This window comes from Typopeltis vanoorti, chromosome 5, assembly GCF_054136105.1.
Source record: "Typopeltis vanoorti isolate ZY-2024b chromosome 5, IOZ_Tvanoo_1.0, whole genome shotgun sequence".
In the NCBI taxonomy this organism is placed as follows: domain Eukaryota; kingdom Metazoa; phylum Arthropoda; class Arachnida; order Uropygi; family Thelyphonidae; genus Typopeltis; species Typopeltis vanoorti.
Genome location: NC_143553.1, coordinates 104675705 through 104701819, shown reverse-complemented (window position 1 = coordinate 104701819; position 26115 = coordinate 104675705). Strand labels below are relative to the sequence as shown.

Below are 26115 nucleotides of genomic sequence, written 5' to 3'. Positions count from 1 at the left end.
CAAACAGATCGGGTCCATAGCCTCTTCTTCCTCCAAAAATCTCGGTATTCCTGGTAGAAAGGCTTATACTTTGGCTATTCATCACTGTATTTTTTAAGTACGTAAACCCTTATATGGATTTAAGTAGAAAAACAGAAAGCTATGTATCAAATTTTATGACCACAGATGCTATTCTTTAGACGAAATACACCACAGTTTTTGTTTGCCTGAGTCTACTAGGGTTCAACATAAAATTTATTAATTTTAATAAATTTAATTAATATTTTTGATATTTCAGCAAAATCATGCCATCATCAGAGAATAAAGTACAGTATGATGCACATGCAAGCACTAACAATGGGTAAATGAGGCTTGGCAATCAAACTTGAGCCTAAAGTCCTATATAGTAGATTAAAATGAATGGTCTTGGCTGTTGGGTCGACGTTCAGAGGAAGGGTGCTTCCTAAATTTTGGGAAGTTTCATGCAACCAAACTAGTTTAGGTTTAGGTACTTCTTAAGGCTCAGGCAGATTCTAGGAATAATCTCTCTCATACTTTTACCTACTGCAGTGCAGTAGAGTTGACTTCTTCCAGTGTATCTTGTGGTAGGTGTCCAAAGCATGATCAGCAAGTCCTGAGTTGAAGCAGTGGTGGAACTGGATGTCATCCTTATGTTCAGCTATTCTGATATTGGATGTCCTGGCTGTTTGGCCATAATAGGACAATTTGCAACAGCAAGAAACCTGGTGGTCTAGGGGGTTGTGGTTGGACTGTGGGGAAGTGAATAATGGATGCCATATCATGTACAGCATTTAAACACATGGCCAGTATATTGCTAATGAGGTTATACCTATGAAAGAAACAGCCCTAGTGCTAATGTTACTGTTTTGATGATACTATATTTCTATGCTCGATGATGGTGTGTTTTAGTATCTTTCACTGGGTGTATATACACACATATTTTTAGTTTTATAAACATAAAAAGATAATGAACCATTTTAAAGATGTGTGATCAACGTCCCCCATGAAACTTTACTTGTTTCATTTGGCTATTGTATTTTAGGATGCTGATTATTTCAATCCCAGAGTCTCCATAGCACCGTTGGTACAGACAAAGCTCTTTGGTTGGAAAGACCTGGGCTCGATTCCCATCCATGATGTGAGGAACCTATACCTGGTCTCTTTTGATTACAGGTGAGTTAGCTGGTCTCATACAAAGGTAGAGGGTTTTTCATCCAGATACTTGGGGTTTTCGTCCCTCACAAGAGGCAAACCAATGCCATGAACACATGGATCTATAGTCAAGAAACTTGCTCTTAGGGGATGTAGCAGAGGAGTGATGAGCTGGCTGCATTAATTCGTCGTAAACACCCCATTAGGGGACTAAACCCATCCTTAGGGACGGATGAGAAGGATAGATAGAGATTATTTCAATCCACTAAAAATGCACCTCATATGCTTGGACCATGGGATCTAAATAGCAGGACACCAGGTTTGGGTGTAGCTGTGTTGGCTTCTGTATTCAGAGTTCTACACTGAGCATTTAGAAATTGTCGGGGGGGGAGGATTATACATCTCATCTCATCCTTTTACCCTCTTTTACCTTGCGATGCCCGATGCCGAGGGTTTATTTAGTAATCATTGGACCTCAAATTGTTCACAGGATAAGGTGGCCAGTCCTACGCCCCGATGTATCCCATGTCCGTAGTGTTGAGTTCTCAAGGCCTGTTTTGCCTACTTTGTGGGATGAAAAATCCCAGGATAAAATGGGGGAAAAAACCCTACTGTCTATGCACAAGACCAGCTAATTTGGCTATGGCTGAGGAAGATCCTTCAGCTCCTCACGCCACCAACAGGAATCGAACCTAGGACATTCCTTCCCCAGGCATATGGTTTCGAAGCGCACAGCCACTAGGCTAGCCGTGTGGATTTTGATATAGAAAGACTAAATTAAATTTTTCATTAAACTTTAGGATAAGATGGTTAGTCATAATGCCTAAATATATATTTTTGTGTCAATTGTATACATTCTCCGGGCCAGTTTGCCTGATTGTGGGATGAAAATCTCCCACATCTGTATGAGATTAGCAAGCTCACCTTCAACCAGAAAACTTTCAACTAATGAAAGACAAAATCAGTGGAAGACAGGTTTAATGTCTAGGAATCAGAGATATGAACCCAAAGGAACTCATCAAAACAGACTAAGCTATGGAGGATCTATGCAATATGGACATTAAAGCTTTTATATCTCCATATTAAAAATATTTCAGTTTGAACATCATCGACTCCAGCTGCTGTTCCACATTTAAGGTTTCTGACCTTCTTCTTCTTTTTTTTTTTTTTTTTTTTTTGTAATTTTAGTACTAAAATATACTCATGATTGCATTCTTCATTAAATAATTTTTCAAAGTGACTACTGTAGATATCTAGAACATCTTTATTGAAAGTTCTTATGTGATCTTTATGATATGTCTTTTTGTGATAGTATTTTCTACATTCTTCCATCTTTCTGGTAACCTCCAAAGGATGCTAACATCTTCATAATATATATTCTCTATATTATTTTCCAAATCTTCTCACGATAAGAACAATGCTAATTTGCAAGTAATGAGTTTTCAATATGGTCACTCCAATTTTTTTTTTCCTTTTCCATTTTTAATGAAAGCCATACAACATGCGTAGCAATTAATGTTTTCTTCAGATTTTATCATTACATCTTTGAGGTTTGTTTGATCCTTGTTTTCAAACTCTCACTTCAAGAGAGAAATCAAACACAGTACATCAACTATGGAACAAACATCATCTATGTTTGTTCCATAGATGGAACAAACAATTCAAAGAGACCAAACACAAAAATCAATTAACCAATGAAGCAGTTGCCATCTGCTTCATTGGTTAGAAGGCTAGAAGGACCATATCAATAAAAAACATTTCATATTTACACAGGATAAAAATATTTCAAGAGAGAGAGAGAGAGAATCATTTGTCTATATTCAACATTTTTGTAGCCTCCAAAGGATATTATCTTCACAATATTTATTCTCTGTATGATAATATAGAAATTCAAATTAGAATGGTGTAAAAGGACTTCAGAAGTTTCTTCAAAGTCTAAAACTGCTTGTATTGAGAAAGTGAGCCCAACAAATACTATGTTGTGAAGACCAGACTTTGTTTAAGACATTGAATTTTGCTAATTCTGTTTACCACAGATGTCTGTCCACTGTATGTTAAATTCACATTAAATTGATCACAAGGAATTGTGAACACCAGCTAGAGACAGAAAAATACAATGAACCCTGCATTCTATTGAAGTAATTTTCAGTGTAGAAACATAAGAGTCAATTATCCATTGGATGCAAAGAAGGTTGTAATCATTTAAGCCCATTAAAGTTTTGATAGTGAGAAGTTCTTGTTGTGAAAATAAAGGACAAGAGCAAATGTTATGAGCTCTATTAATGTCACAGGTTCTTAAAAATTAACACAGTTGAACTTGGTTATAATGAGCATCAAGAGACTGACAAAATTTCATTGTTATAACCATTACTCGCTATATATCAGTGATGAGTTAAATCTACCAATTTTTTAATTCTCAATAACTCAATAAAAATATTCAAAAATAAAAACAAAAGAAGTATTACAGATAAAAATAATATAATTACATACTTAGATATTATTTGTATGAATAATATCTAGGTATGTAATTTGTAGCTTATATAAACTACAATACACTTAATATTAAACACAATTTATTTGTCCATAATTTTAAAACCATACACTTAATACTACAATAATAATAATAAGCTAATGCTTTTTTATTCCCTCGTAAGGAGCAGGCAAGGCCTTTTTACCTTATCTAGCTTTTGGAGACTGAGTGGCCAGTTCAATCTCCACCGGTAGCCAATCAGAGATAGCTGGCCCATGACTATCACTAATTATTAGCCACCACTGATGAAGAGACTGGCAAGCAAGTACTGCCATCTCTTGGTACCTAACCCTAACAGAATGTGTTACTGTCTGAATTAAAGTGGATTCTATGGTCGATTTTCTTGAGTTTACAGGATGAAAAAAACAGAGTTTCCGGGTTTAATACACTTATTTCTATAATAAATACAGTTTATTTCTCTGTAATTAAAAACAATACTAATTAACAATCAGCAAAATTTCAATTGGTCTTTTAAAAACTGACATAACATTATGTCGGTTTTTAGATTGATACAACCAACTGTAGTTACATACAAAAACGCTACATCAAAATTGTTGAGCAAATTATTCCGCTTGAGTCTTCAAGATCGGACCATCTGTTGAGAAACCAGAATTTGTGTGGTTAACCATGAAGAAATGCTTCATAAACATTTGTAAGTCAGCATTTTCCAAATTTTTCTGCTTTGATTATGTTGTTTTAAAGTACCAATATGCAAACATCTTTATTCCCCAACATTGTAAAAAATAAAAAGTTTTCTTTGTCCTCTTCATGTTGAAGAGGACAAAGAAAACTTTTTATTTTTTACACACTTCAACATTTTCTGTGAACCGAGAAACACCTTCTTTTAGTATACATGATTCCAATGGATGGGTTCATTTTTAACTTATTACAGTCTTGGCAGTGTTTGGGTAAAGTGAAGGTATGGTCCCCAAGGACAAGATTAGGCTATATACTGGCCCATAATCTGATGCAGGTGGTCATAAACACCAAGTCACTCCTTTCATCTTTGTCTATTCCAAGAATTACCCATGCAATTTAAGAATGTTTGCATAGTTACCAAAATCTGTACTGTATATCTGTGTGGTATGTTCAGTATAAATAGTGAGCAATTGTATGGGAATATGCATAAATTAAAATCATTATGTTATGTTAAAGTTACCAAGCAATTTTAAACCTGGTTTTACTCCATTTTTTTCCAAGTAAGCAAACAGACAAAATGCCAAGTTTGCACCTGCAATTTATGCAAGACTAGCTGATCCCACAGGTAGTGCAAGACCAAGGCAACTCGTGGTAGAAGTGGAGCAAGCTCTGATCACTAATCTTAATATTTACCCTTAATGCCAAAACACATCTCCAAGAAGGGGATGTATGATGTTTTGTATTAAAGGCAAGGGGCCACTACCCAGACCGGTTTCGACCTTTATTGAGGTCTCATCAGTGGGGAGCCAGGCTAGAAATACCAAGATTTAGTAATGCAGAGCTTGTAAGTATTTTACCAAAACGAGTTACCATAAGGTGTTATAACCTTATTAAATAAAATGTGGGATCAGCTAGTCTTGCATAAATTGCAGGTGCAAACTTGACATTTTGTCTGTTTGCTTACTTGGAAAAAAATGGAGTAAAACCAGGTTTAAAATTGCTTGGTATCTTTAACATAACTATACCCAAGTTAAAAATACTTTCTACATCTATATCTCCTCCTGAGATTTTTATTTAATAAGGTTATAACACCTTATGGAACTCGTTTTGGTAAAATACTTATAAGCTCTGCATTACTAAATCTTGGTATTTCTAGCCTGGCTCCCCACTGATGAGACCTCAATAAAGGTCGAAACCGGTCTGGGTAGTGGCCCCTTGCCTTTAATACAAAACATCATACATCCCCTTCTTGGAGATGTGTTTTGGCATTAAGGGTAAATATTAAGATTAGTGATCAGAGCTTACTCCACTTCTACCACGAGTTGCCTTGGTCTTGCACTACCTGTGGGATCAGCTAGTCTTGCATAAATTGCAGGCGCAAACTTGACATTTTGTCTGTTTGCTTACTTGGAAAAAAATGGAGTAAAACCAGGTTTAAAATTGCTTGGTATCTTTAACATAACTATACCAAAGTTAAAAATACTTTCTACATCTATATCTCCTCCTGAGATTTTTATTTAATAAGGTTATAACACCTTATGGTAACTCGTTTTGGTAAAATACTTACAAGCTCTGCATTACTAAATCTTGGTATTTCTAGCCTGGCTCCCCACTGATGAGACCTCAATAAAGGTCGAAACCGGTCTGGGTAGTGGCCCCTTGCCTTTAATACAAAACATCATACATCCCCTTCTTGGAGATGTGTTTTGGCATTAAGGGTAAATATTAAGATTAGTGATCAGAGCTTGCTCCACTTCTACCACGAGTTGCCTCGGTCTTGCACTACCTGTGGGATCAGCTAGTCTTGCATAAATTGCAGGCGCAAACTTGACATTTTGTCTGTTTGCTTACTTGGAAAAAATTGGAGTAAAACCAGGTTTAAAATTGCTTGGTATCTTTAACATAACTATACCCAAGTTAAAAATACTTTCTAAAATCATTATGGCTTTTTGCTCATTACAGCTGTGATCTTGTTATTTCCATGCTCTTAAAACAAAGACTGACTGTATTTCATTTCTCTAATAACAGGTGTATATTTGATTCCATAAGTACTATATGACAAATATATATTTACAAACAAGCATTTGTTTAGTTCTGAACATACAAAGATATCTGAAATATTCACTTACCATAGCCTGTAAATCAACCTGTGGATTCCAATCAGAGTCGTAGAGAATAACAACATCAGCTGAAGCAAGGTTTATCCCTAAACCTCCAGCACGAGTACTCAACATAAACAGAAACTTTTCACTATTTGTTTTGTTGAATTCATTAATTTGAAGCTGGCAATAGTAAAAAATGTAGAAAATAAACAATAATATTGGTTGCAATTATCAATTTGATTTATAATTATGAAAGTGAGCACAATAATAATAAAAATAGTTTTGAATTAAGAAAGAGATTACTGTTCTTAAATTACCTAACTAACTGTTTTTAATGTTTTTGTTTTGTTAGTATAGGATACTTAACTTTATCTAATCTGCAAATATTAAAACTCATAACAGCTAACTTAGTATGAAATCAGAAAAATTGCTTCTTTGCCTGTTGTGATTCACATGCAACATCATTTTGATATCATATGGTCACTCCTGTAGCTCACTCAGTTTTGAGAGCGAAGTCCGATAGAAGAAGTGGTAGGGATGCAAATGCCCTTTCCACAAAGGAGTTAGTAGAACAATCACAAACATTCATGACCATGGTGGGAATCGAATCCACAGCCTCTTGGATGGAGAGAGAGAGAGAGCAGGTACGCTAACCAGACCAGCTGTTGAATACATACAAACAATTAACTTTCATTACCTCTGAAGATGAACATGTTAAAGAGATTTCACATGAGTGTTTTATGTGGAATCTACTGCCTTAGAACCAGTGCTAGGTTACAAAACCGGAATAATCAGCTGTTGGAATAAATGGGGGGGGGGGGGCATCACAAAAAAAGTTGGCCGAGACTAAAATCAAAACTATTACTTATTACTTCAATTGACAGCAGAAATTGGGGGATAATTAACAAATGTTATTGATCATTTTACATTTTGTTAATAAAATATACGATAAACACAGACTATGAAACTTTGCAGACAGGCTTAAGTGTTGGATACTACTCATCTCTTTTTGAGAATAATGCAACATGAAAAAACATATATCATATGAAGATACTTATTATCTGGCTTAAATTTCACCAGGTTTCCAAACCAGCATCTTTAGAGAAAAAATACTAGTTATGATACAAATGCAACAATTCAAACTGTATTATATGCCAAAATAATGTTGTGTAGAAGTTTTTACAGTTGCTAATTTGAAGTAAGTTTGAATATGGTCTGAAAGTTATTTCATTAATATTTTATCTATTTAGTAGAAACTATAGCCATTGAAAAAAAAAAGTATGCCAAAGGTGGCTGAGTTCTGTGACAAGTGCTGCACCACTAGAACAACTCATCACAGCTCTATAAGTTAGCATTTCAAGGATTTAATATTGTTGGGCTGTATACTGATGAGATTGTTTATGCAGGTATTTGTCTGTGAATGTGTGCAGGCTTTATATAAATAGAAAAAGATAATGAACAAATGACTACTGTGTCAATAAAGAGGGGACTGTTATGTGATTCTATTCTGTAATGTGAAGTGTACTTTAAGGTGTTGGCTGTTTAAATGAGTTACAGAGGAATCCAAAATGTCTTACTGATGGGGTCAAATGGCAAATACATACAGATTAAAGGTTTGCAAGTATTTGTGGTAAGTGCTTTATTTTCAAAATGCTCCACATAAAATATAAAACAAACAAACAATAAAAAAAGGAGAGGAGGGGGGGAAATCCACTGCAGTACCATTAATTTGTTTGTGATTTAATTTAATTTAATTTAATTACATTCTTCACATTAATTTAAATGTGAAGAATCAAATATATCAGGAGAGAAGTTTGACTTCATTAAATCAAGAGTGTCTTATTAGTGGTACAGTAGTAAATAAGGATGTGATTTTTTTATAAAAAAAAATTAGACTTGAAATAAACATTTTTTTTTTTGTCATGTTTTACCATCATTTTGTATTTTCTTTCTTCTACTCCTTCTTTTCCTTAATTGTCAATGTTATATTCAGTCAATGACAATCAAGAAAAAGAAGGAGTAGCCATAGTATTCAACATAAAATATGAGGCTCATCTTCTTGAGTGGCAGGCAGTCTCAAGTAGAGTGATTTGGGCAAATATCAGAATGGGGAACTGGACAATGAGACTTATTTGTGCCTATGGTCCCACAGAAGGTTCTACTAAAGTAGAAGTGGAGGAATTTTTTGAGGCTCTAGAGAAAGCTACTGACACAATGAAAAAGGAAAAGTTGGTCCTTGTTGGGGATCTAAATAGCAGAGTAGGAAGTGATTGCCAGACATACAAAAATGTTTTGGGAAAATTTAGAGAAAAGAGCAAAGCTAATAATAATGGCAAATACCTGTTGGATTTCTACTCAGGACGTGGACTGGTTATTATTAACACCATGTTCCAACATAAAAATGTGCACAAATTCACATGGAGAGAAGAGGCAAGGAATAAGAAAGTCTCATTGACTATGGAAACACTTTTATTGGGATTATATTGATCAAGTGCATATAATAACAACTACGTTATACCAACTAGTTTCACCAACTAAGTCTGTTGGCATCTTCAGGGTACATAACTGATGTAGGGCACTAAAAAGTAAAAAACTGTTACAAACTATAATCAACCGATTCCAATTATATTAAACAAAGAACAGAGCGTGTACAATACATTCATAGAGTGTGGATAATATCACTTGTTGTTATTTAGGAACGTTCTATACTCTTCAGTTCTGGCGAGCTCAAGGATCTGATAAGGGCCTTCCAGATCACGAGCAAGATTAGTCCTTGGTTCCTGTTAAGGTTTTGTATACAGCAGGCAACTGTTGTGGCCTCCTTAAAAATTCGGGAGCGGAAGTCCTCCTCCATGTAAGGAATTGTGCGTCTTTCCCACTCTATGGTATAGTTCGTTCTTGAGAAATGAAAAGCTAACCTCGATTTTTATTCTCTGTTATTACTGACGTCACCTATGTGTTCTTTTTGCCTAATTTCAAGACTCCTTGGAGTTTGGCCGATGTAATTCAAGCTGCAACAAGCATGGTATTGTTATAAACTCCAGCATATTTGGAGAAAGGATGGCTATCTTTTGGAGATCTTAAGAACTGTCTAATCGTTTCTGTGGGTTTAAAGCCCACTCTTATTTTATGTGGTCTAAGGAGTCTAGCAATCTTATTGGAAACTGTCCCTAAGTATGGAATGACGATGGTAGAAATATAACGTACATCATCTTGTTGTCTTTGTCGAGGTTCAGAGAAAAGTATCTTGTGGACGATTCTTCGAGGAAATCCATTCATGGTAAGGTTGGTGGATGTCAGGGATAGTACTTCCTGGAGGTCTTGTTGATCTGTTGAAAGGAGAGAGGCACGGTTCTTCAACATGTGTACAATACTAAGTTTCTGAGAAATGTGGTGTGAGGAAGTGAAATGTAAATAACGTTCTGTATTGGTAGGTTTGCGGTAAACTAAGAGGTTGATACCACCATTCAAAAGCTTCTTAATTAAAGTGTCCAGAAATGAAAAAATGATGGTACAACATGACAAAATTTCATGCCGGCTGGGGCATTGCCCGGTTAAACAAGGCCCCCGTTGTTTTTGCCAGGAAACCAGGGCAAACAGCGAAAAGTCAGCTACTGGAACAAATCTGAAAACAATCCCCAACTCAACATCACCAGAGTTAAAGATCAGTACTATCAACGTAAGAAGCCTGAATGGCAAAGAAATGGAGCTAGCTGAGGAATTAGATAAGTACCAGATCGACATAATAGGGGTGACTGAAACAAAAAAGACCAAAACTGGTGAGATCTTTCTGAGCAATAAATACAAAATGTTATATTCAGGCAATGACAATCAAGGAAAAGAAGGAGTACCCATAGTATTCAACACAAAATACGAGGCTAATCTTCTTGAATGGCAGTCAGTCTCAAGTAGAGTAATGTGGGCAAATATGAGAATGGGGAACTGGACAATGAGACTTATTTGTGCCTATGGTCCCACAGAAGGTTCTACTAAGGTAGAACTGGAGGAATTTTTTGACGCTTTAGAAAAAGCAACTGACACAATGAAAAAGGAAAAGTTGGTCCTTGTTGGGGATCTAAATAGCAGAGTAGGAAATGATTGTGAGACATACAAAAATATTTTGGGAAAATTTAGAGAAAAGAGCAAAGCTAATAATAATGGCAAATATCTGTTGGATTTCTGCTCAGGACATGGACTGGTTATTACTAACACCATGTTCCAACATAAAAATGTGCACAAATTCACATGGAGAGAAGAGGCTAGGAATAAGAAAAGTCTCATTGACTATGTTATTGTTGATAGTGATGTATTCACCCTGGTGCAGGACACCAGAGTGTACAGAGGATTTGAAATTGGAAGTGATCACTATTTAGTCTTGAGCAGGATAAAACTGAATTTCATATCGAAAAGAATAACATGTAAGAAAGTTTTAAAGCGAATAAAAGTTGAGCAGCTCTCAGATGTAAACTGTAGACTAAAATACAGAAATATTATTGAAAAGAAAATGAAAGAGTTCGAGAACAGGAATCAAACCTTGGAGATTCAGTGGCAAACTCTGAAGGAAACATTGATTGATTCTGCCAGAGAGGCATGTGGTGAGGTTGTGTGCAAAGATAAAAAAAATCAGAACTCCCTGGTGGACACAGGAAGTTAAAGAGGCAGTGAAGGAAAAGAAGAAAGCATATCAAAAGTTCCTGGCAAATAAGTCAGCTTTTACTCTTACAGAATACAGAGACAAATGTAAGAAAGCTAAACAGTGTGTAAAACTAGCTAAATAAAAGTCATGGGAGGACTTTGGCAAGAATATATAAATTAAATATCAAGAAGGTGACAAAATATTCTGGAGGTTGTTGAAGAAGCTTAGGAATGGAGGAAAAAGTGCCTGTAAAAGGAATTAGAGATGATAAAGGTGACATGAAAACAGGAGAAAAAGATATCCTTGAAGTATGGAGTAATTACTTTGAAAAACTGCTAAATGAAACAAGCAGTGATGACAGCACAGTGATAAAAAACACTGACCAGGCATGCAGTCAGGAATACATATCCATACTTGAAGTAGAAAAAGCCATCAAAGGCTTGAAATGTGGAAAGGCAGCAGGAGTAGATGATATTCGACCAGAAATACTGAAGTATGGTGGTATAAGAGTCTTACAGTGGCTACACTGCATAGTTCAGAAAGCCTGGACAGAGGGACGAATTCCCGATGATTGGAGTTGAGCTCTCATAGTACCCATATATAAAAAGGGAAATAAAACTGAATGTGAGAATTACAGAGGTATTTCCCTACTGAGTGTTCCTGGCAAGATCTATGCAAGTATACTTGAGAAACGGTTGAGAAGAATTGTGGAAGAAAAGCTTGGTGAAGAACAAGCTGGATTCAGGCCAAATAGAGGCTGTCAGGATCAGATCTTCACTTTACGACAAATAGTCGAGAAAGCATGGGAATATAACAAAGATCTGTATTTAAGTTTTGTCGATTTGGAAAAGGCATATGACAAGGTGCCAAGAGAGAAGCTATTCAATACGCTGCAGTTATACGGTGTCAATGGGGCATTATATCAAGCAATACTTAGTCTTTATTTGAGTTGCAAGTCAGCAGTTAGAATTGAAGGAAGTACAGGAAGATGGTTTAATGTTAAATATGATGTGAGACAAGGATGTACATTATCCCCTCTGTTATTCATTATCTACAGGGTGTTCGGGATAAATTTGACATATTTATAATTAATTATATTTTTCCGTAAGTTACATGTATTAACACACACTTCTCTTCATTTAAAAGTTTGGACCCTTCTTCATTCATATACAAGATGTCAGAAAGGATGGATAGCTGGAACCCACCTGAATCATGGAAGAGAATAACTTGTATCATGATGATTCGTGCCCGCCATCAAAATAAGGATATTACGACTGCTGCCCAATGCTCCCTGAATACAGTAAAAACAATCAGGCATGAACTAGAGACTTGCAATGGTGACTACGAGGATGTAGCAAGAAGAAAGATCCCTAGCAGACGATCTGATTGCATTAGTACAGCAGAATTCCTCGCAAATCTGCAGGAACAGGTGTTGAAGAACCCTGGCATTGGAATTCGGGCTTTGTTCGTGGAGTTGCTAACTGTAGTCAAGCCCTGGATAACAAGGGTAGCCAATGGTAGGCCGTATGTATGGCAGCAGGATTCGGCCCCTTGCCACACCTCTGGGAAAAGTCAAAAATGGTTGTCTGAAAATTTCTACGACTTCACCAGTCCAAATGTTTGGCCTCCAAACTCCCCAGACCTTAACCCCATGGATTATTTTGTATGGGGCGCAGTTGAAAAAGACACCAATCGTACTTCCAGTAATACAAAAGCCCAGTTAATGGATAAAATTAAAACAGTTTTTGCGGCCCTTCCCAGGGAGACTGTAGCATCAGCTTGTTCGAGGTTCCGAAGTAGAATTGAAGCTGTGATAGATGCTAATGGTGGTTATTTTGAGTAAATCTTGTTGATAGTATTGTAATTAACTCTGCCTGTAATGTTTTTTTGTCAATTCATTAAATTTAATAGATACAAAGAAGATTTTCTTTTTCCTTACGAAACTGTCAAATTTATCCCGAACACCCTGTATGTGGATCATAATATGAAGGAATGTGGTATTAAACCTGATATCAAAATTGGAGATGTTAATGTCAGCTCTTTGCTTTATGCGGATGATATTATACTTCTAAATAAATCCGCTTGAATAAATTCATATGGAATAAGAAAGAAATTAGTCGGAACACTAAATTAGCTGTATACAAGACAGTGTTCAAACCAGTTTTAACTTATGGATCTGAGAGCTGGGTCAGAAGTAAAACACTCGACCAAAGACTAGAGACCGCAGATATGAGAGTCCTGAGAAAGATTAAAAGCGTGAACAGATGGCATCAATGGCAATATCATATTAAAAATGAGGATATTAGGAAAGAACTTGACATTGTCAGCATCCAGGAATGCGTTAGCAGAGCTAATCTCAGGTGGTATGGTCACTTAAATAGAATGGGAGAGGAAAGATTAGCAAAACAAGTGTTCTCTGCCAGGTTGGCAGGAAAACGACCCAGAGGAAGACCAAGATATAGGTGGATTGATACGGTACAAAGTGCCTTAGACGATAGAAATTTAAGATCTGATAATGTTGGAGTTTTGACAAGTAACAGACTGATTTGGAGGAAAATTGTAGATAGGAAGTTTAGGATGAAGATAGGATGTAATTTTTTCATGTAGTACTGTCATATCTTGTACACCCCTTGAGGGTACATGGCAGGAATTTGATGATGATGATGAGAAATGATAATTGGGTATCTTCTTCAAGTTCTAGAGTGAATTTGATTGTGTGGTGTAGAGAGTTGATTTTGTTAAAAAAGTCGAACAGGTCCTTTTTTGTGTAGTTCCAAACGATAAAGATATCATCCACGTATTTCCACCATACTGTGGGTTTATGGTCTGTTTGAGTTAAGATTTTACTTTCAAAATCCTCCATAAAGAGATCAGCACAAGATGGAGGGGGGGGGGCTACCCATTGCAAGGCCAGTCAATTGTTGATATATGGTTTTATTCCATAAGAAAAAGTTTGATGTTAAACAATGACGGAAAAGAGAAGTAATGTCTTGTGGGAGTAAACTTCCTAAAATGTTGATGACTTCCTCCACAGGGATGTTAGTGAATAGAGATGTAACATCCAGGCTGGCGAGTAAATCTGTATTGGAGATAGAGATGTTGTTCAGTTTCTCAACGAAATGTTGCAAATTTCGTATATCAGTGTCCGAATTATGGATGTGAGGTTTGAGGAGGCCTGCCAGGTGTTTAGATAACAGAGAAGTTGGCGAATTAATTCCATCCACAATCAGGCATAGTGTTGTTCCATTTTTGTGTACCTTAGAAGTGCCATATAGTCTTGGTGTTAGTGGATGCATGGATTTCAATCTTCGTTTTAAGTCTATAGACCAGTTCTCCATATGACGTATTAAATCATTGGAATCATTATATAGACTTAAAACGAAGATTGAAATTGAAGAAGATACCCAATTTTCATTTCTGGACACTTTAATTAAGAAACTTCCGAATGGTGGTATCAACTTCTCAGTTTACCGCAAACCTACCAATACAGGACGTTATTCACATTTCACTTCCTCACACCACGTTTCTCAGAAACTTAGTATTGTACACATGTTGAAGAAACGTGCCACTCTCCTTACAACAGATCAACAAGACCTCCAGAAAAAACTATCCCTGATATCCACCAACCTTACCATGAATGGACTTCCTCGAAGACTTGTCCACAAGATACTTTTCTCTGAACCCCGACAAAGACAACAAGATGATGTACGTTATATTTCTACCATCGTCATTCCATACTTAGGGACAGTTTCCAATAAGATTGCTAGACGCTTTAGACCACATAAAATAAGAATGACCTTTAAACACACAGAAACGATTAGACAATTCTTAAGATCTCCAAAAGATAGCCATACTTTCTCCAAATATGCTGGAGTTTATAACATGCCATGCTCGTGCGGCTTGAATTACATCGGCCAAACTTCAAGGAGCCTTGAAATTAGGCAAAAAGAACACATAGGTGACGTCAATAATAACAGAGAAGAAAAATCGGAGTTAGCTTTTCATTTCTCAAGAACGAACCATACCATGGAGTGGGAAAGAAGCACAATTCCTTACATGGAGGAGGACTTCCGCTCCCGAATTTTTAAGGAGGCCACAACAGTTGCCCGCTGTATACAACAGGAACCAAGAACTAATCTTGCCCATGATCTGGAAGACCCTTATCAGATCCTTCAACTCGCCAGAACTGATTATAGTGCCAACTGTAGAACGTTCCTAAATAACAACAAGTGACATCATCCACACATTATGAATGTATTGTACGTGCTCTGTTCTTTGTTTAATATAATTGGAATCGGTTGATTATAGTTTGTAATAGTTTTTTACTTTTTAGTGCTGTACATCAGTTATGTACCCTGAAGATGCCAACAGACTTAGTTGGTGAAAATAGTTGGTATAACTTAGTTGTTATTATGTGCACTTGATCAATATAACTCAATAAAAGAATTTCCAGAGCTTTTTGGTAAATAAAATTAAACGTTTTTTTTTTTTCCCTCATTGACTATGTTATTGTTGATAGTGATGTTTTCTCCCTGGTGCAGGACACCAGAGTGTACAGAGGATTTCAAATTGGAAGTGATCACTATTTAGTCTTAAGCAGGATAAAATTGAATTTCATATTGAAAAGAATAACATGTAAGAAAGTTTTAAAGCGAATAAAAGTTGAGCAGCTCTCAGATGTGAACTGTAGACTAAAATACAAAGATTATTGAAGGAAAAATGGAAGAGTTTGAGAACAGGAACCAAACCTTGGAGATTCAGTGGCAAGCCTTGAAGAAAACCCTGATTGATTCGGCTAGAGAGGTATGTGGTGAAGTTGTCTGCAAGGATAGAAATATTAGAACTCCATGGTGGACACAGTAAGTTAAAGAGGCAGTGAAGGAAAAGAAGAAAGCATATCAAAAGTTCCTGTCAAATAAGTCAGCTTTTACTCTTACAGAATACAGAGACAAATGTAAGAAAGCTAAACAGTGTGTAAAACGAGCTAAACAAAAGTCATGGAAGAACTTTGGCAAGAACATAGAAAATAAATATCAAGAAGGTGGCAAACTATTCTGGAGGTTGTTGAAGAAGCTTAGGAATGGAGGAAAGAGTGCTGTAAAAGGAGTTGGAGATGATAAAGGTGACATTGAAATGGGAGAAAAAGATATCCTTGAAATATGGAGTAATTACTTTGAAAATTTGCTAAATGAAACAAGCAGTAATGACAGCACAGTGATAAAAAACACTAACCAGGCATGCAGTCAGGAATACATATCCATACTTGAAGTAGAAAAAGCCATCAAAAGCTTCAAATGTGGAAAGGCGCAGGAGTAGATGATATTCGACCAGAAATGCTGAAGCATGGTGGTATAAAAGTCTTACAGTGGCTGCACTGCATAGTTCAAAAAGCCTGGACAGAGGGACGAATTCCCGATGATTGGAGTAGAGCTCTCATAGTACCCATATATAAAAAGGGTAATAAAACTGCATGTGAGAATTACAGAGGTATTTCCCTACCGAGTGTTCCTGGCAAGATCTATGCCAGTATACTTGCGAAACAGTTGAGAAGAATTGTGGAAGAAAAACTTGGTGAAGAACAAGCTGGATTCAGGCCAAATAGAGGCTGTCAGGATTAGATCTTCACTTTATGACAAATAGTCGAGAAAGCATGGGAATATAACAAAGATCTGTATTTAAGTTTTGTCGATTTGGAAAAGGCATATGACAAGGTGCCAAGAGAGAAGCTATTCAATACGCTGCAGTTATACGGTGTCAATGGGGCATTATATCAAGCAATACTTAGTCTTTATATGAGTTGTAAGTCAGCAGTTAGAATTGAAGGAAGTACAGGAAAATGGTTTAATGTTAAATCTGGTGTGAGACGAGGATGTACATTATCCCCTCTGTTATTCATTATCTATATGGATCACATTATGAAGGAATGTGGTATTAAACCTGATATCAAAATTGGAGATGTTAATGTCAGCTCTTTGCTTTATGCGGATGATGTTATACTTCTAAATAAATCCGCTACAAGTCTAAAGGATTCCCTGACTAAATTGAATAGCTGTTGTAATAGATATGATATGAAGGTCAGCAATAAAAAGACAAAGACAATGAAAATAGGCAGAATCATTGAAAATGTCAACTGTGTTGTGAATGGAGAACCTGTGGAACAAGTAAAACATTTCAGCTACTTAGGCACGATTTTTACTGAAGATGGAAAATTAAATATAGAAATAGACAACAGAATCAGCAAAGCTGGTATGGTGGGAAGTCAACTGAATAAATTCATATGGAATAAGAAAGAAATTAGTCGGAACACTAAATTAGCTGTATACAAGACAGTGTTCAAACCAGTTTTAACTTATGGATCTGAGAGCTGGGTCAGAAGTAAAACACTTGACCAAAGACTAGAGACTACAGATATGAGATTCCTGAGAAAGATTAGAGGCATGAACAGATGGCATCAATGGCAATATCATATTAAAAACATGGATATTAGGAAAGAACTTGACATTGTCAGCATCCAGGAATGTGTTAGCAGAGCTAATCTCAGGTGGTATGGTCACTTAAACAGAATAGGCGAGGAAAGATTAGCAAAACAAGTGTTCTCTGCCAAGTTGGCATGAAAACGACCCAGAGGAAGACCAAAATATAGGTGGATTGATACATTACAAAGTGCCTTAGACGAAGAAATATAAGATCTGGTAATGTTGGAGTCTTTACAGATAACAGACTGATTTGGAGGAAAATTGTAGATAGGAAGTTAGTAATTATGTAAATTTTTCATGTAGTACTATCATATCCTGTACACCCCTTGAGGGTACATGGTAGGAATTTGATCATGATGATGATTTATTTATTTTTTGATAAAAAGTAGAGTGGTTACCTCTAAAGAGAGAAAATAATAGCTAATTGGTGAGCAAGTGGAAATGTCTATTCTATCAACAGACATACGGGAGGGTGGGGGGTGGATTAATGAATTTTAAGGGCACTATAAATAAGGGGTAGTTTAATATTAATGGGTTTAAGTTCATTAATGATTTCTCTGGGCCAAACCGTAACTTTTTTTTTCAATAATTCATGAACTTTTTCCTTTCGAGACATAGCATGGAGTCTCAATCTATAATATAGTCAGTAGAATTATTATTTATTATTATTAATACACCTTCCATAGAGTCAGCAGACTCATCGCAGGAGGTTCATTCAACAACAACAAACCTATCATACTGAATCTTAAAATCCTAAACACTCCTCTGCATTAACAACATATTTTGGTAATGCATTCCAGTCACTGACAATTCTCCATGTAAAAAATCTACTTCTCAGACCTCTCTTTACCACACTCTTACACAACTTCCAGGAATGGCCTCTGGATCCCCTCTTTGACTTCTACACTTTTTATAATCCCCTGTGGATTAATTCAACAAAATATCCCCCTCACTCTCTAGCATATCACCTCTTTCCCTCCTATCCACGTCTTCAACCTCTTGCCATAGCCAGCTTTCCAGAGTCCTAATATTGTCTTAGTCACTCTTCTCTGGACCCTCTCCAATGTTTCCACATCACAATGAAAACTAGGTGACCAAATCTGAGCACAATAGTCCAAGTGTGGTTTGACCAGTGCTTGATATAGTGGCACAGGTACCACCTTATCACTACAGGTTGTGGCTTTGCAGTAGGGTATTCATTCCAGTTGTTTCTAATTACCATATTTTTCTCTAAATACATTTCACACTGACTGGGTACCGTTTTTAGTGCTACAAGAAAAATTTACTTAGCTTACATCTGTGTAGTATGGTACTTGTAAAAGGAGATGTGGTTAACTATATAAGGTCATTTTCATTCCAGTACTAAACTACCATCCTGGATATGCAAACATAAAGCAATAGACAAATTTTCCAGTCCTGCCTGAAGGTCAAGTTCAACATGAGTTGATTTGTCTCTTCCTCTCACGAATGTCTTAAGTAAATTATCACACTATGATTTAATTGACTTTTGCAGATGTAAGAATAGATAATAAATGTTTTGAACCGTAAAGTAAAAAATGAAAAGGTTTATTTTCCTCTTCCACAGTTAAGAAATTAAAACCAAGTGAGAAAATGAATGAAAAGTAAACTGCAGAGACCGTGTCCAACAGCAAAGAATGACTGGCCAGTTTGCTTGACTGTTGATTGAAAAAAACGACTTCTATAAGAAGTAATACTAGCTTGGATGCAGGATTGGTGTTAGGATATATGCCACATCTACATTCAAGAAAGAATGTAATTTTTTTAAAGGTGTTTTTTAACGGTTGAGATACAATTTTGCAGCTCTCTAAGCTCACTTTGACAACTAAGTGGACTTAGCAACTAAGACATTGCCTTAGTTGCTTTGTGGGTTAAGACCTTACTTGGATGTGCATTATGTAAATGAATGAAAAGAACAGTTGGAGTCGAAAAGATGAGCATGAAAATTGCTAAGAATTTCTAACAATGAAGTTGCCAATTTTCTTGAAAGTGGACAGTAATAGCTACTTTTTTCTTTCTTTTTTTTTTTTAAGAAAGAAAATGTTACCATACTATGAAGTAACAACATAGGTAAATATGTTTTTCAGTTTTCCTTTAATGTCTTTTAAATTTTTAATTTTTCCTTCCAACAAAGAATAAGTACCAGAACCTATTTTTTTATTTATTTTTTTTAAAGCACTGGCTCTTGGTAAGATTTATATTTATACAAGCATACTTGAGAAAAGGCTACCAAAAACTCTGGAAGGGAAAGGAAGAACAAGCCAGGTTTGGCCAAATACAGTTTGTCAGGATCAGATTTCAGAAAACAAAGAGTTGAGAAATGAAAGGAATATAACAAGAATAAATACTTAAGTTTTATAGATCTGGAAAAGGCATATACAAATGTGGCAAGAGAAAAGTTGTTGAAAATGCCCAATTATATGGTGTAAGTGAGGCATCAATATTAAGAAATACATAATCTACCTAGTCTAGTCATAAATACTATTACAACTTGAACAGCATAAATCTTTATTCTCAGTAAATCATTTACAGCTTTCAGCACATAAAAACCAGATGTATAACATGCATTTAGCAGCATTCAATATTATAAATGTCCTCCTTTTGCCTTCATGCAAAATATCCAATGGAAGCGCTGCCACTGCTTGCTCCAAATCTACCTTGAGAATGTCATGGCTGGGATATCGTTTCTTGCAGGCTACTTGTTCTCAAACTCCAACCACAAATTCAAGTCCAATGGATTCAGATTGGGTTCCAGATGGTGATATGTGATCGGATACATTCACCTCCAACCACGGTTGTGTGATCCTTGTCTTGTTTGCGGGGACTGAGTCCTGTTGGAAGGTCCACTGCCTACTGTGAAATAAGGTGTTGTTAAGAGACCATACTACAGGTTCCAGTACAGTGTCTTGATACAGTGTGGTGGAGGTTTTGACCTCTTTCTGAAAGAAATGCAATTTGATCCATGATATGCAACCCCCACCAAACCATCACTGATGCAGGGTGATGACCTCTTTAAACCTGGGTGCTATGTGACCATCCAGGGCATATACTCACTCATTTTGGCAGCTAAACAACTCTTCAATGGTGAAAATTATTGCATTCTATCACATTAGTTGTGGTGTTAGGAAGTGTCCAGCGAAAATAGGCTCACCCCAGGCCATCAGTTAATACACGTGACATCGTTCTCTGTGAAATGTTCATATCTCACAACATAATTTTTTGCATTCTCACAAGCTATTGCGTCCTAGCATGGTCAATCTGTTCTTTGGTGACAGATACATCTTCTGTATCATTATAATGGTTAATAGTCCAATACACAAATATCCTACTAATCACAAGTGCTTTTAGCATGTTGAAAATTACAGGTAGCTGCATTCTAACCTTGTGAAGTACTATTACAGCTACACAATTCTCATAATCTCCCCACTGCATGCTAACCTGTATAGCTAGACACCTCTTTCTCTCTGCTGATAAACAGATGAATGTTGGCTATGCATAGTGCCAATAACAGAACTGGGTTCACACAATTCTGTGAACAATGCAGGAGCGTGTGGAAGTTGTAACAATATTTATGGCAAGATATACTTGAGTTGCAAGTTAGCAGCTAGAATTGCAGAAGGTACAAGAAGATGGTTTGATGTTAAATCAAGCGTGAGACAAGGGTGCACTTTATTTCCACTGTTATTCAACATCCAGATGGATTATATTATGCAGGAAAGTGACATTAAACTTGATATCAGAAGTGGAGATATTAATCTCAGCTCTTTATTTCGTGCCGATGATGTTGTACTCCTAAATAAATCTTGTATAGGTATGTAGGATTTTTTAGCTAAATCAAATAACTGCTGTATCTGGTAGGAATCAGAAACAGATTATGAAAATAAACAGGAACAATAGAAACATCGCCTGCATCCTGAATGGAGAACCTGCAGAACAATTTAAAAAAATTCAGCTGTTTAGGCACAATTTATAGTGAAGAAGGCAAATTAAACATGAAAATAGGCAACAGAATTAGCAAAGCTGATATGGAAGGAAGTCAACTGAATAAATTTACATGGAACAAGAGAGAAATTAGCCAAAACACTAAATTAGCTGTATACAACACAGTGGTCAAACCCATTTTAACTTATGGATCTGAGAGCTGGGTTCGAAGCAAAACACTTGACCAAAGACTGGAGACCATAGATAATAGTTCTGAGAAAGATGAGGGATGTGAACACATGGTATCAATGAAAGAATTATATTAAAAATTAGAATATTTTTAGAAGGTACTTGATACTGTAAGCATTCAGGAAAACAAGTGCTATTTTCAGGATGACAGGAATAAAAACACAGATATAGGTGGACTAATACAATAAGAAGTGTCTTGGAAGACCAAATAATAGATTAATTTGGAAAAAAATTGTCAAATGAAAGTCAGTAATAATGTATGGTATTAGATGGTATTCATCTTGAATTCTTGGTTAACTGTGGAAAAAATGCTCGACAATGTCTAACAAGATTCTTTTCTAATATTTTAAGGATGGGAAACCTTCTAACAGCCTTTAAGAGAACCAAAATAATAGCCACATTAAAACCCAACAAGCCTCAAGATCAAGCAGAGCTATCGCTCAATTGCTGTTATAAGCTCCTCAAAAGACTTCTCCTTAACAGAATTGGGTGAAAAATATCTGATGTTATCCCTGTTGAGCAAGCAGGATTTAGGGCTCAACATAGTTGTACAGACCAAGTACTAAGCCTTACTACCCATATCAAAGCAGGTTTTTAGATGTTTGAAAACTTCTGTTGTGTTTGTTGACCTTACTGTCGCATACAACATAGTATGGAAAGAGGGGTTGCTATACAAGCTGATACAAGTCATACCATGCCAATCCATCATACGACTTATTGGTAACATGCTTTCTGACTGGTTCTTTCATGTGGTAATGGGAAACAAAATGAGCAAACTGAGAACAATGGGCTCCTGCAGGGGCTCAGTATTAGCACCAATCTTATTCAACTTACGTACATCTGATCTACCGACAACTAGGTCAAGCTTATGCTGATGATATAGCCCTTGCCACCCAACATAAAAACATCAAAATAACTGAAAATATTCTCACAAATGACCTTAGAACCATTGTGAATACTTTCATAAATGGGGACTAACACCAAATCTTAATAAGACTAAGATTAGCTCTTTTCACCTAAATATCAAATTGACAAATAGGAAACATCAAGATTAGCTTTAACAACACAATACTGCAGCACCAAGATTTCCCTAAATATCTGGGTGTTACCTTGGATAGAACACTATCTTTCAAAAGATATCTGGAGAATATTTCTTTAAAGATCAGACCAGTAATAACATCATACAAAAATGGTGTGGTTCTACTGCTATTACACTGCGAAGCTCCTCGTTGGGCCTAGTCTACTCTGCAGCAGAATACTGTTCACCAGTATGGCTAACATATCAAGAAAACTGACATGCAAATAAATTCAGTGATGAGGACAATAACAGGTTGTGTCAAATCCACTCTCCTCTACTGGCTTCCAACTTTGAGCAATATTGCACCACCAAACCTACGCAGACAGGATGCTCTAGTTAAACAGTACAAACAGCAATCCCCTGTTACCAATACATAAAGACCTCCCACATATAAGTATAAATTGCCTTAAATCCCGACGGCCTCCACTAATACTGGCTGAAGAACTAGTCAACAGCAATTTCAACGTTAATTCGAAATGGCTAGAAACTTGGAAAGAAAAATCGGCACCAGACTTAAACAAGTACAATGGTTGTTTGAAAAGTTTAGTAAATTTCCAATAGACAGAGTCATAATTCGTTCACATTTGGCAAACATTTAAAATGACCGTGTTTGCATTTTTCATAAAAATGGAGAAAAACGAGTTTTGTGCAGTGGTAAAACACTTAATTGAAGAAGTGGACAGCTGCGCAGATCAAAGCCAAGTTCGATGCAGTTCATGGGGACTCTGTACTAGCATTAAAGACTATTTTTGAATAAATAAGTTTAAACATGGTCGTCAGTCCATCGAAGATGAAGCTCGCTCTGGACACCCGACTGAGGTCACTACGAAGGAAATGATTGACGAAATCCATGATATTGTTATGGAAGACCACCGAGTGAAAGTGCAGGATATTGCTGAGATTGTAGGCATCTCAACTGAACGGTTGTATAACATCCTGCACGAAAAATTGTGTGTGTGTGATGCATGCTGCGATCGTTGACTATCGATTAAAAACACATGCGAAAAGACATTTCAACGCAGTGTTTGATCGCAATCCACAGGATTTTTTGTGTCAATTCGTGACTGTAGATGAAACTTGGATCCACCACTACACACCTGAGTCCAAGCAGCAGTCAAAACAATGGACAATGCCCAGTGAAAGAGCACCGAAAAAAGCGAAGACCGTTTTGTCAGCTGGGAAGATGATGTCCATTGTTTTTTGGGATTCCCAAGGAATTACCATAACAGACTATTGGGAAAAGTAGGACAATAACAGGAATCTATTATGCGTCATTGCTGGACCATTTAAAAGAAGAACTGAAGAAAAAAAAACGGCCAAGATTGGCACACAAAAAAGTGCTCTTTCATCAAGACAATGCACCATCCCACACATTGGCCATCGCAATGCCAAAATTGCACGAATTGAGGTTTGAATTGGTTCCACATCCACTGTATTCTCCAGACTATGCCCCCACGCGACTTCTTATTGTTCCTAAACTTAAAAATTTGGCTCAGTGGGAAAAAATCTTCTTCGAACAAGGATGTTATCAAGGCTGTCAAATGACTATTTTGCACAATTTGACAAATCCTACTTTTTAGATGGGATGAAAAAATCAGTAACCTGCTGGACCAAATGTGTAGACTTTGATGGACACTATTTTGAGAAATAAAGGTGATTTTTCCCAAAAAAAAAGTGTTTAATTATTTTTTTTACCAAACCTTTCAAGCAACCATCATATATCCTTCGCAACCAAAATCCGAAAGGGATTGAGCTTGCACGTCATCTATGGAAAAGCTTAAATAGGATATGCACAGGACATGGTATCTGCACAGAGAACTTATACAAGTGGGGGAAGCGGATTACCTACACCCCAATGTGATTGTGGGGCCATAAACAAAACTATTCGGCACATTGTGAAGAACTGCAGCATAAGACGCCTACCCTGATGACCTGAAAGACGTTTCTGAGGCAGATCCTTCAGCTCAGGAACTACTAGCTGAACTAGTCTTAAAATTTTAGTGGCTTTTTTACCTGATATGTGTATATGTACACTACCTGTCTCATTTTTATTGTCAGGACAAATATGTATTTATATATTTTGATGTCATGTATCTTTTTTTTTATGCCATAATGTACATACAAAGACTCATTGGTATAACTAACAGGAAAAAATGGAGGGGGGGGGCTACCAACTTGTGAGGCATGTTGTTAAACTATCTGCAAAGATATAAAAATCAGAATTTCATAGTGAATTCAAGAAGTGAAAGAGGTAGTCCTAGAAAAGATAATATTGAATGTACCTAGCAAGTAAGTCTTGAGAGAATAATGAGAAAGAAAGCAGCAAGAAAGTCAAATTATGTGTTAAACGTATGGAAAAAATTAGGTTGCAAAGTGACAAAAATGTTCTATGGGATATTAAGAATGTTCAGAAACTAAGCTTTTTTTTTTTCCCCTTTGTTTTCTCTCCATCTAAATCAGGAACATGTTATGTGAGAACATAGTGTTAATAATGATCACTAAGTAATGAACATAAACCCATCGGCTACTCATCATATTTCAGATATGTAGCCTCGTGGCAGATTGAGGGGTTACAAACCTCTAAGGATTTAAATGCTTTCATTTTTTCTTGAATAGTATTTATTAGCATGTCTACAGTTTATAATCCAAAAGCTGATCCACTTATTCTTTTATTATTTTCAAAGCAATATCCATTTTTATCTAATTAAATAACTAAATGAAACTCAACGGTGATCAAGACCTTATTTCTTGCATCTTCTCTCCATCAGAATTTGAGATCATCTAATTTATGTTTATGATTGTTTATGAGGGAAACTGATAATAAATCTATCAAAAATTTAACATATTTGGCATGCATGTAATAATTATTCAGAAAGAATAAATGAAAAAGAAGTGACAGCAGTGGCAGAAATTGTTCATGAGGAAATTAATCTGAACAAACGAGGATGGGCTGGCAAATTAGGATTTAGTCGATCAAATTGTATTCTTATTGGCTTAAAACCAGTGTTTCTCAGCCTGTGGTCCGTGCCGATGGGATAGGTAGTCCGCAGGGAGACTTAAATTAATTAAATAAATATATATTTTTAATAATCCAAAGACGACAAATTAAAATTGAATACGTAAGTAAAAACTATTGAAATCAAATGGAGACAAAAAAAAACAACAACAAATAGCGTTAGAATGTTCAAAGGCGGAAACAATAAAACTATATTGTTTGCGCTCTTTTATTCTTCGTCATTCTGCTGCTGAATGAAGAATGATAAAAGAGGGATGAAGTGAACAACAATATAGTTTTATTGCTTCCGCCTTCCGTT

At 36.2% G+C, this 26115-nt stretch overlaps 1 protein-coding gene across 1 annotated transcript in view; it reads right to left on the bottom strand.

The window, feature by feature from the left end:
• The window catches only part of Iswi (nucleosome-remodeling ATPase imitation SWI), a 365763-nt gene that overhangs the window by 125515 nt on the left and 214133 nt on the right, over positions 1 to 26115 (bottom strand). The window contains exon 13 of the mRNA XM_090392651.1: positions 6451 to 6603. Coding sequence (XP_090248777.1) covers positions 6451 to 6603 — 153 coding nt within the window. The remainder of the gene's footprint in view (positions 1 to 6450; positions 6604 to 26115) is intronic.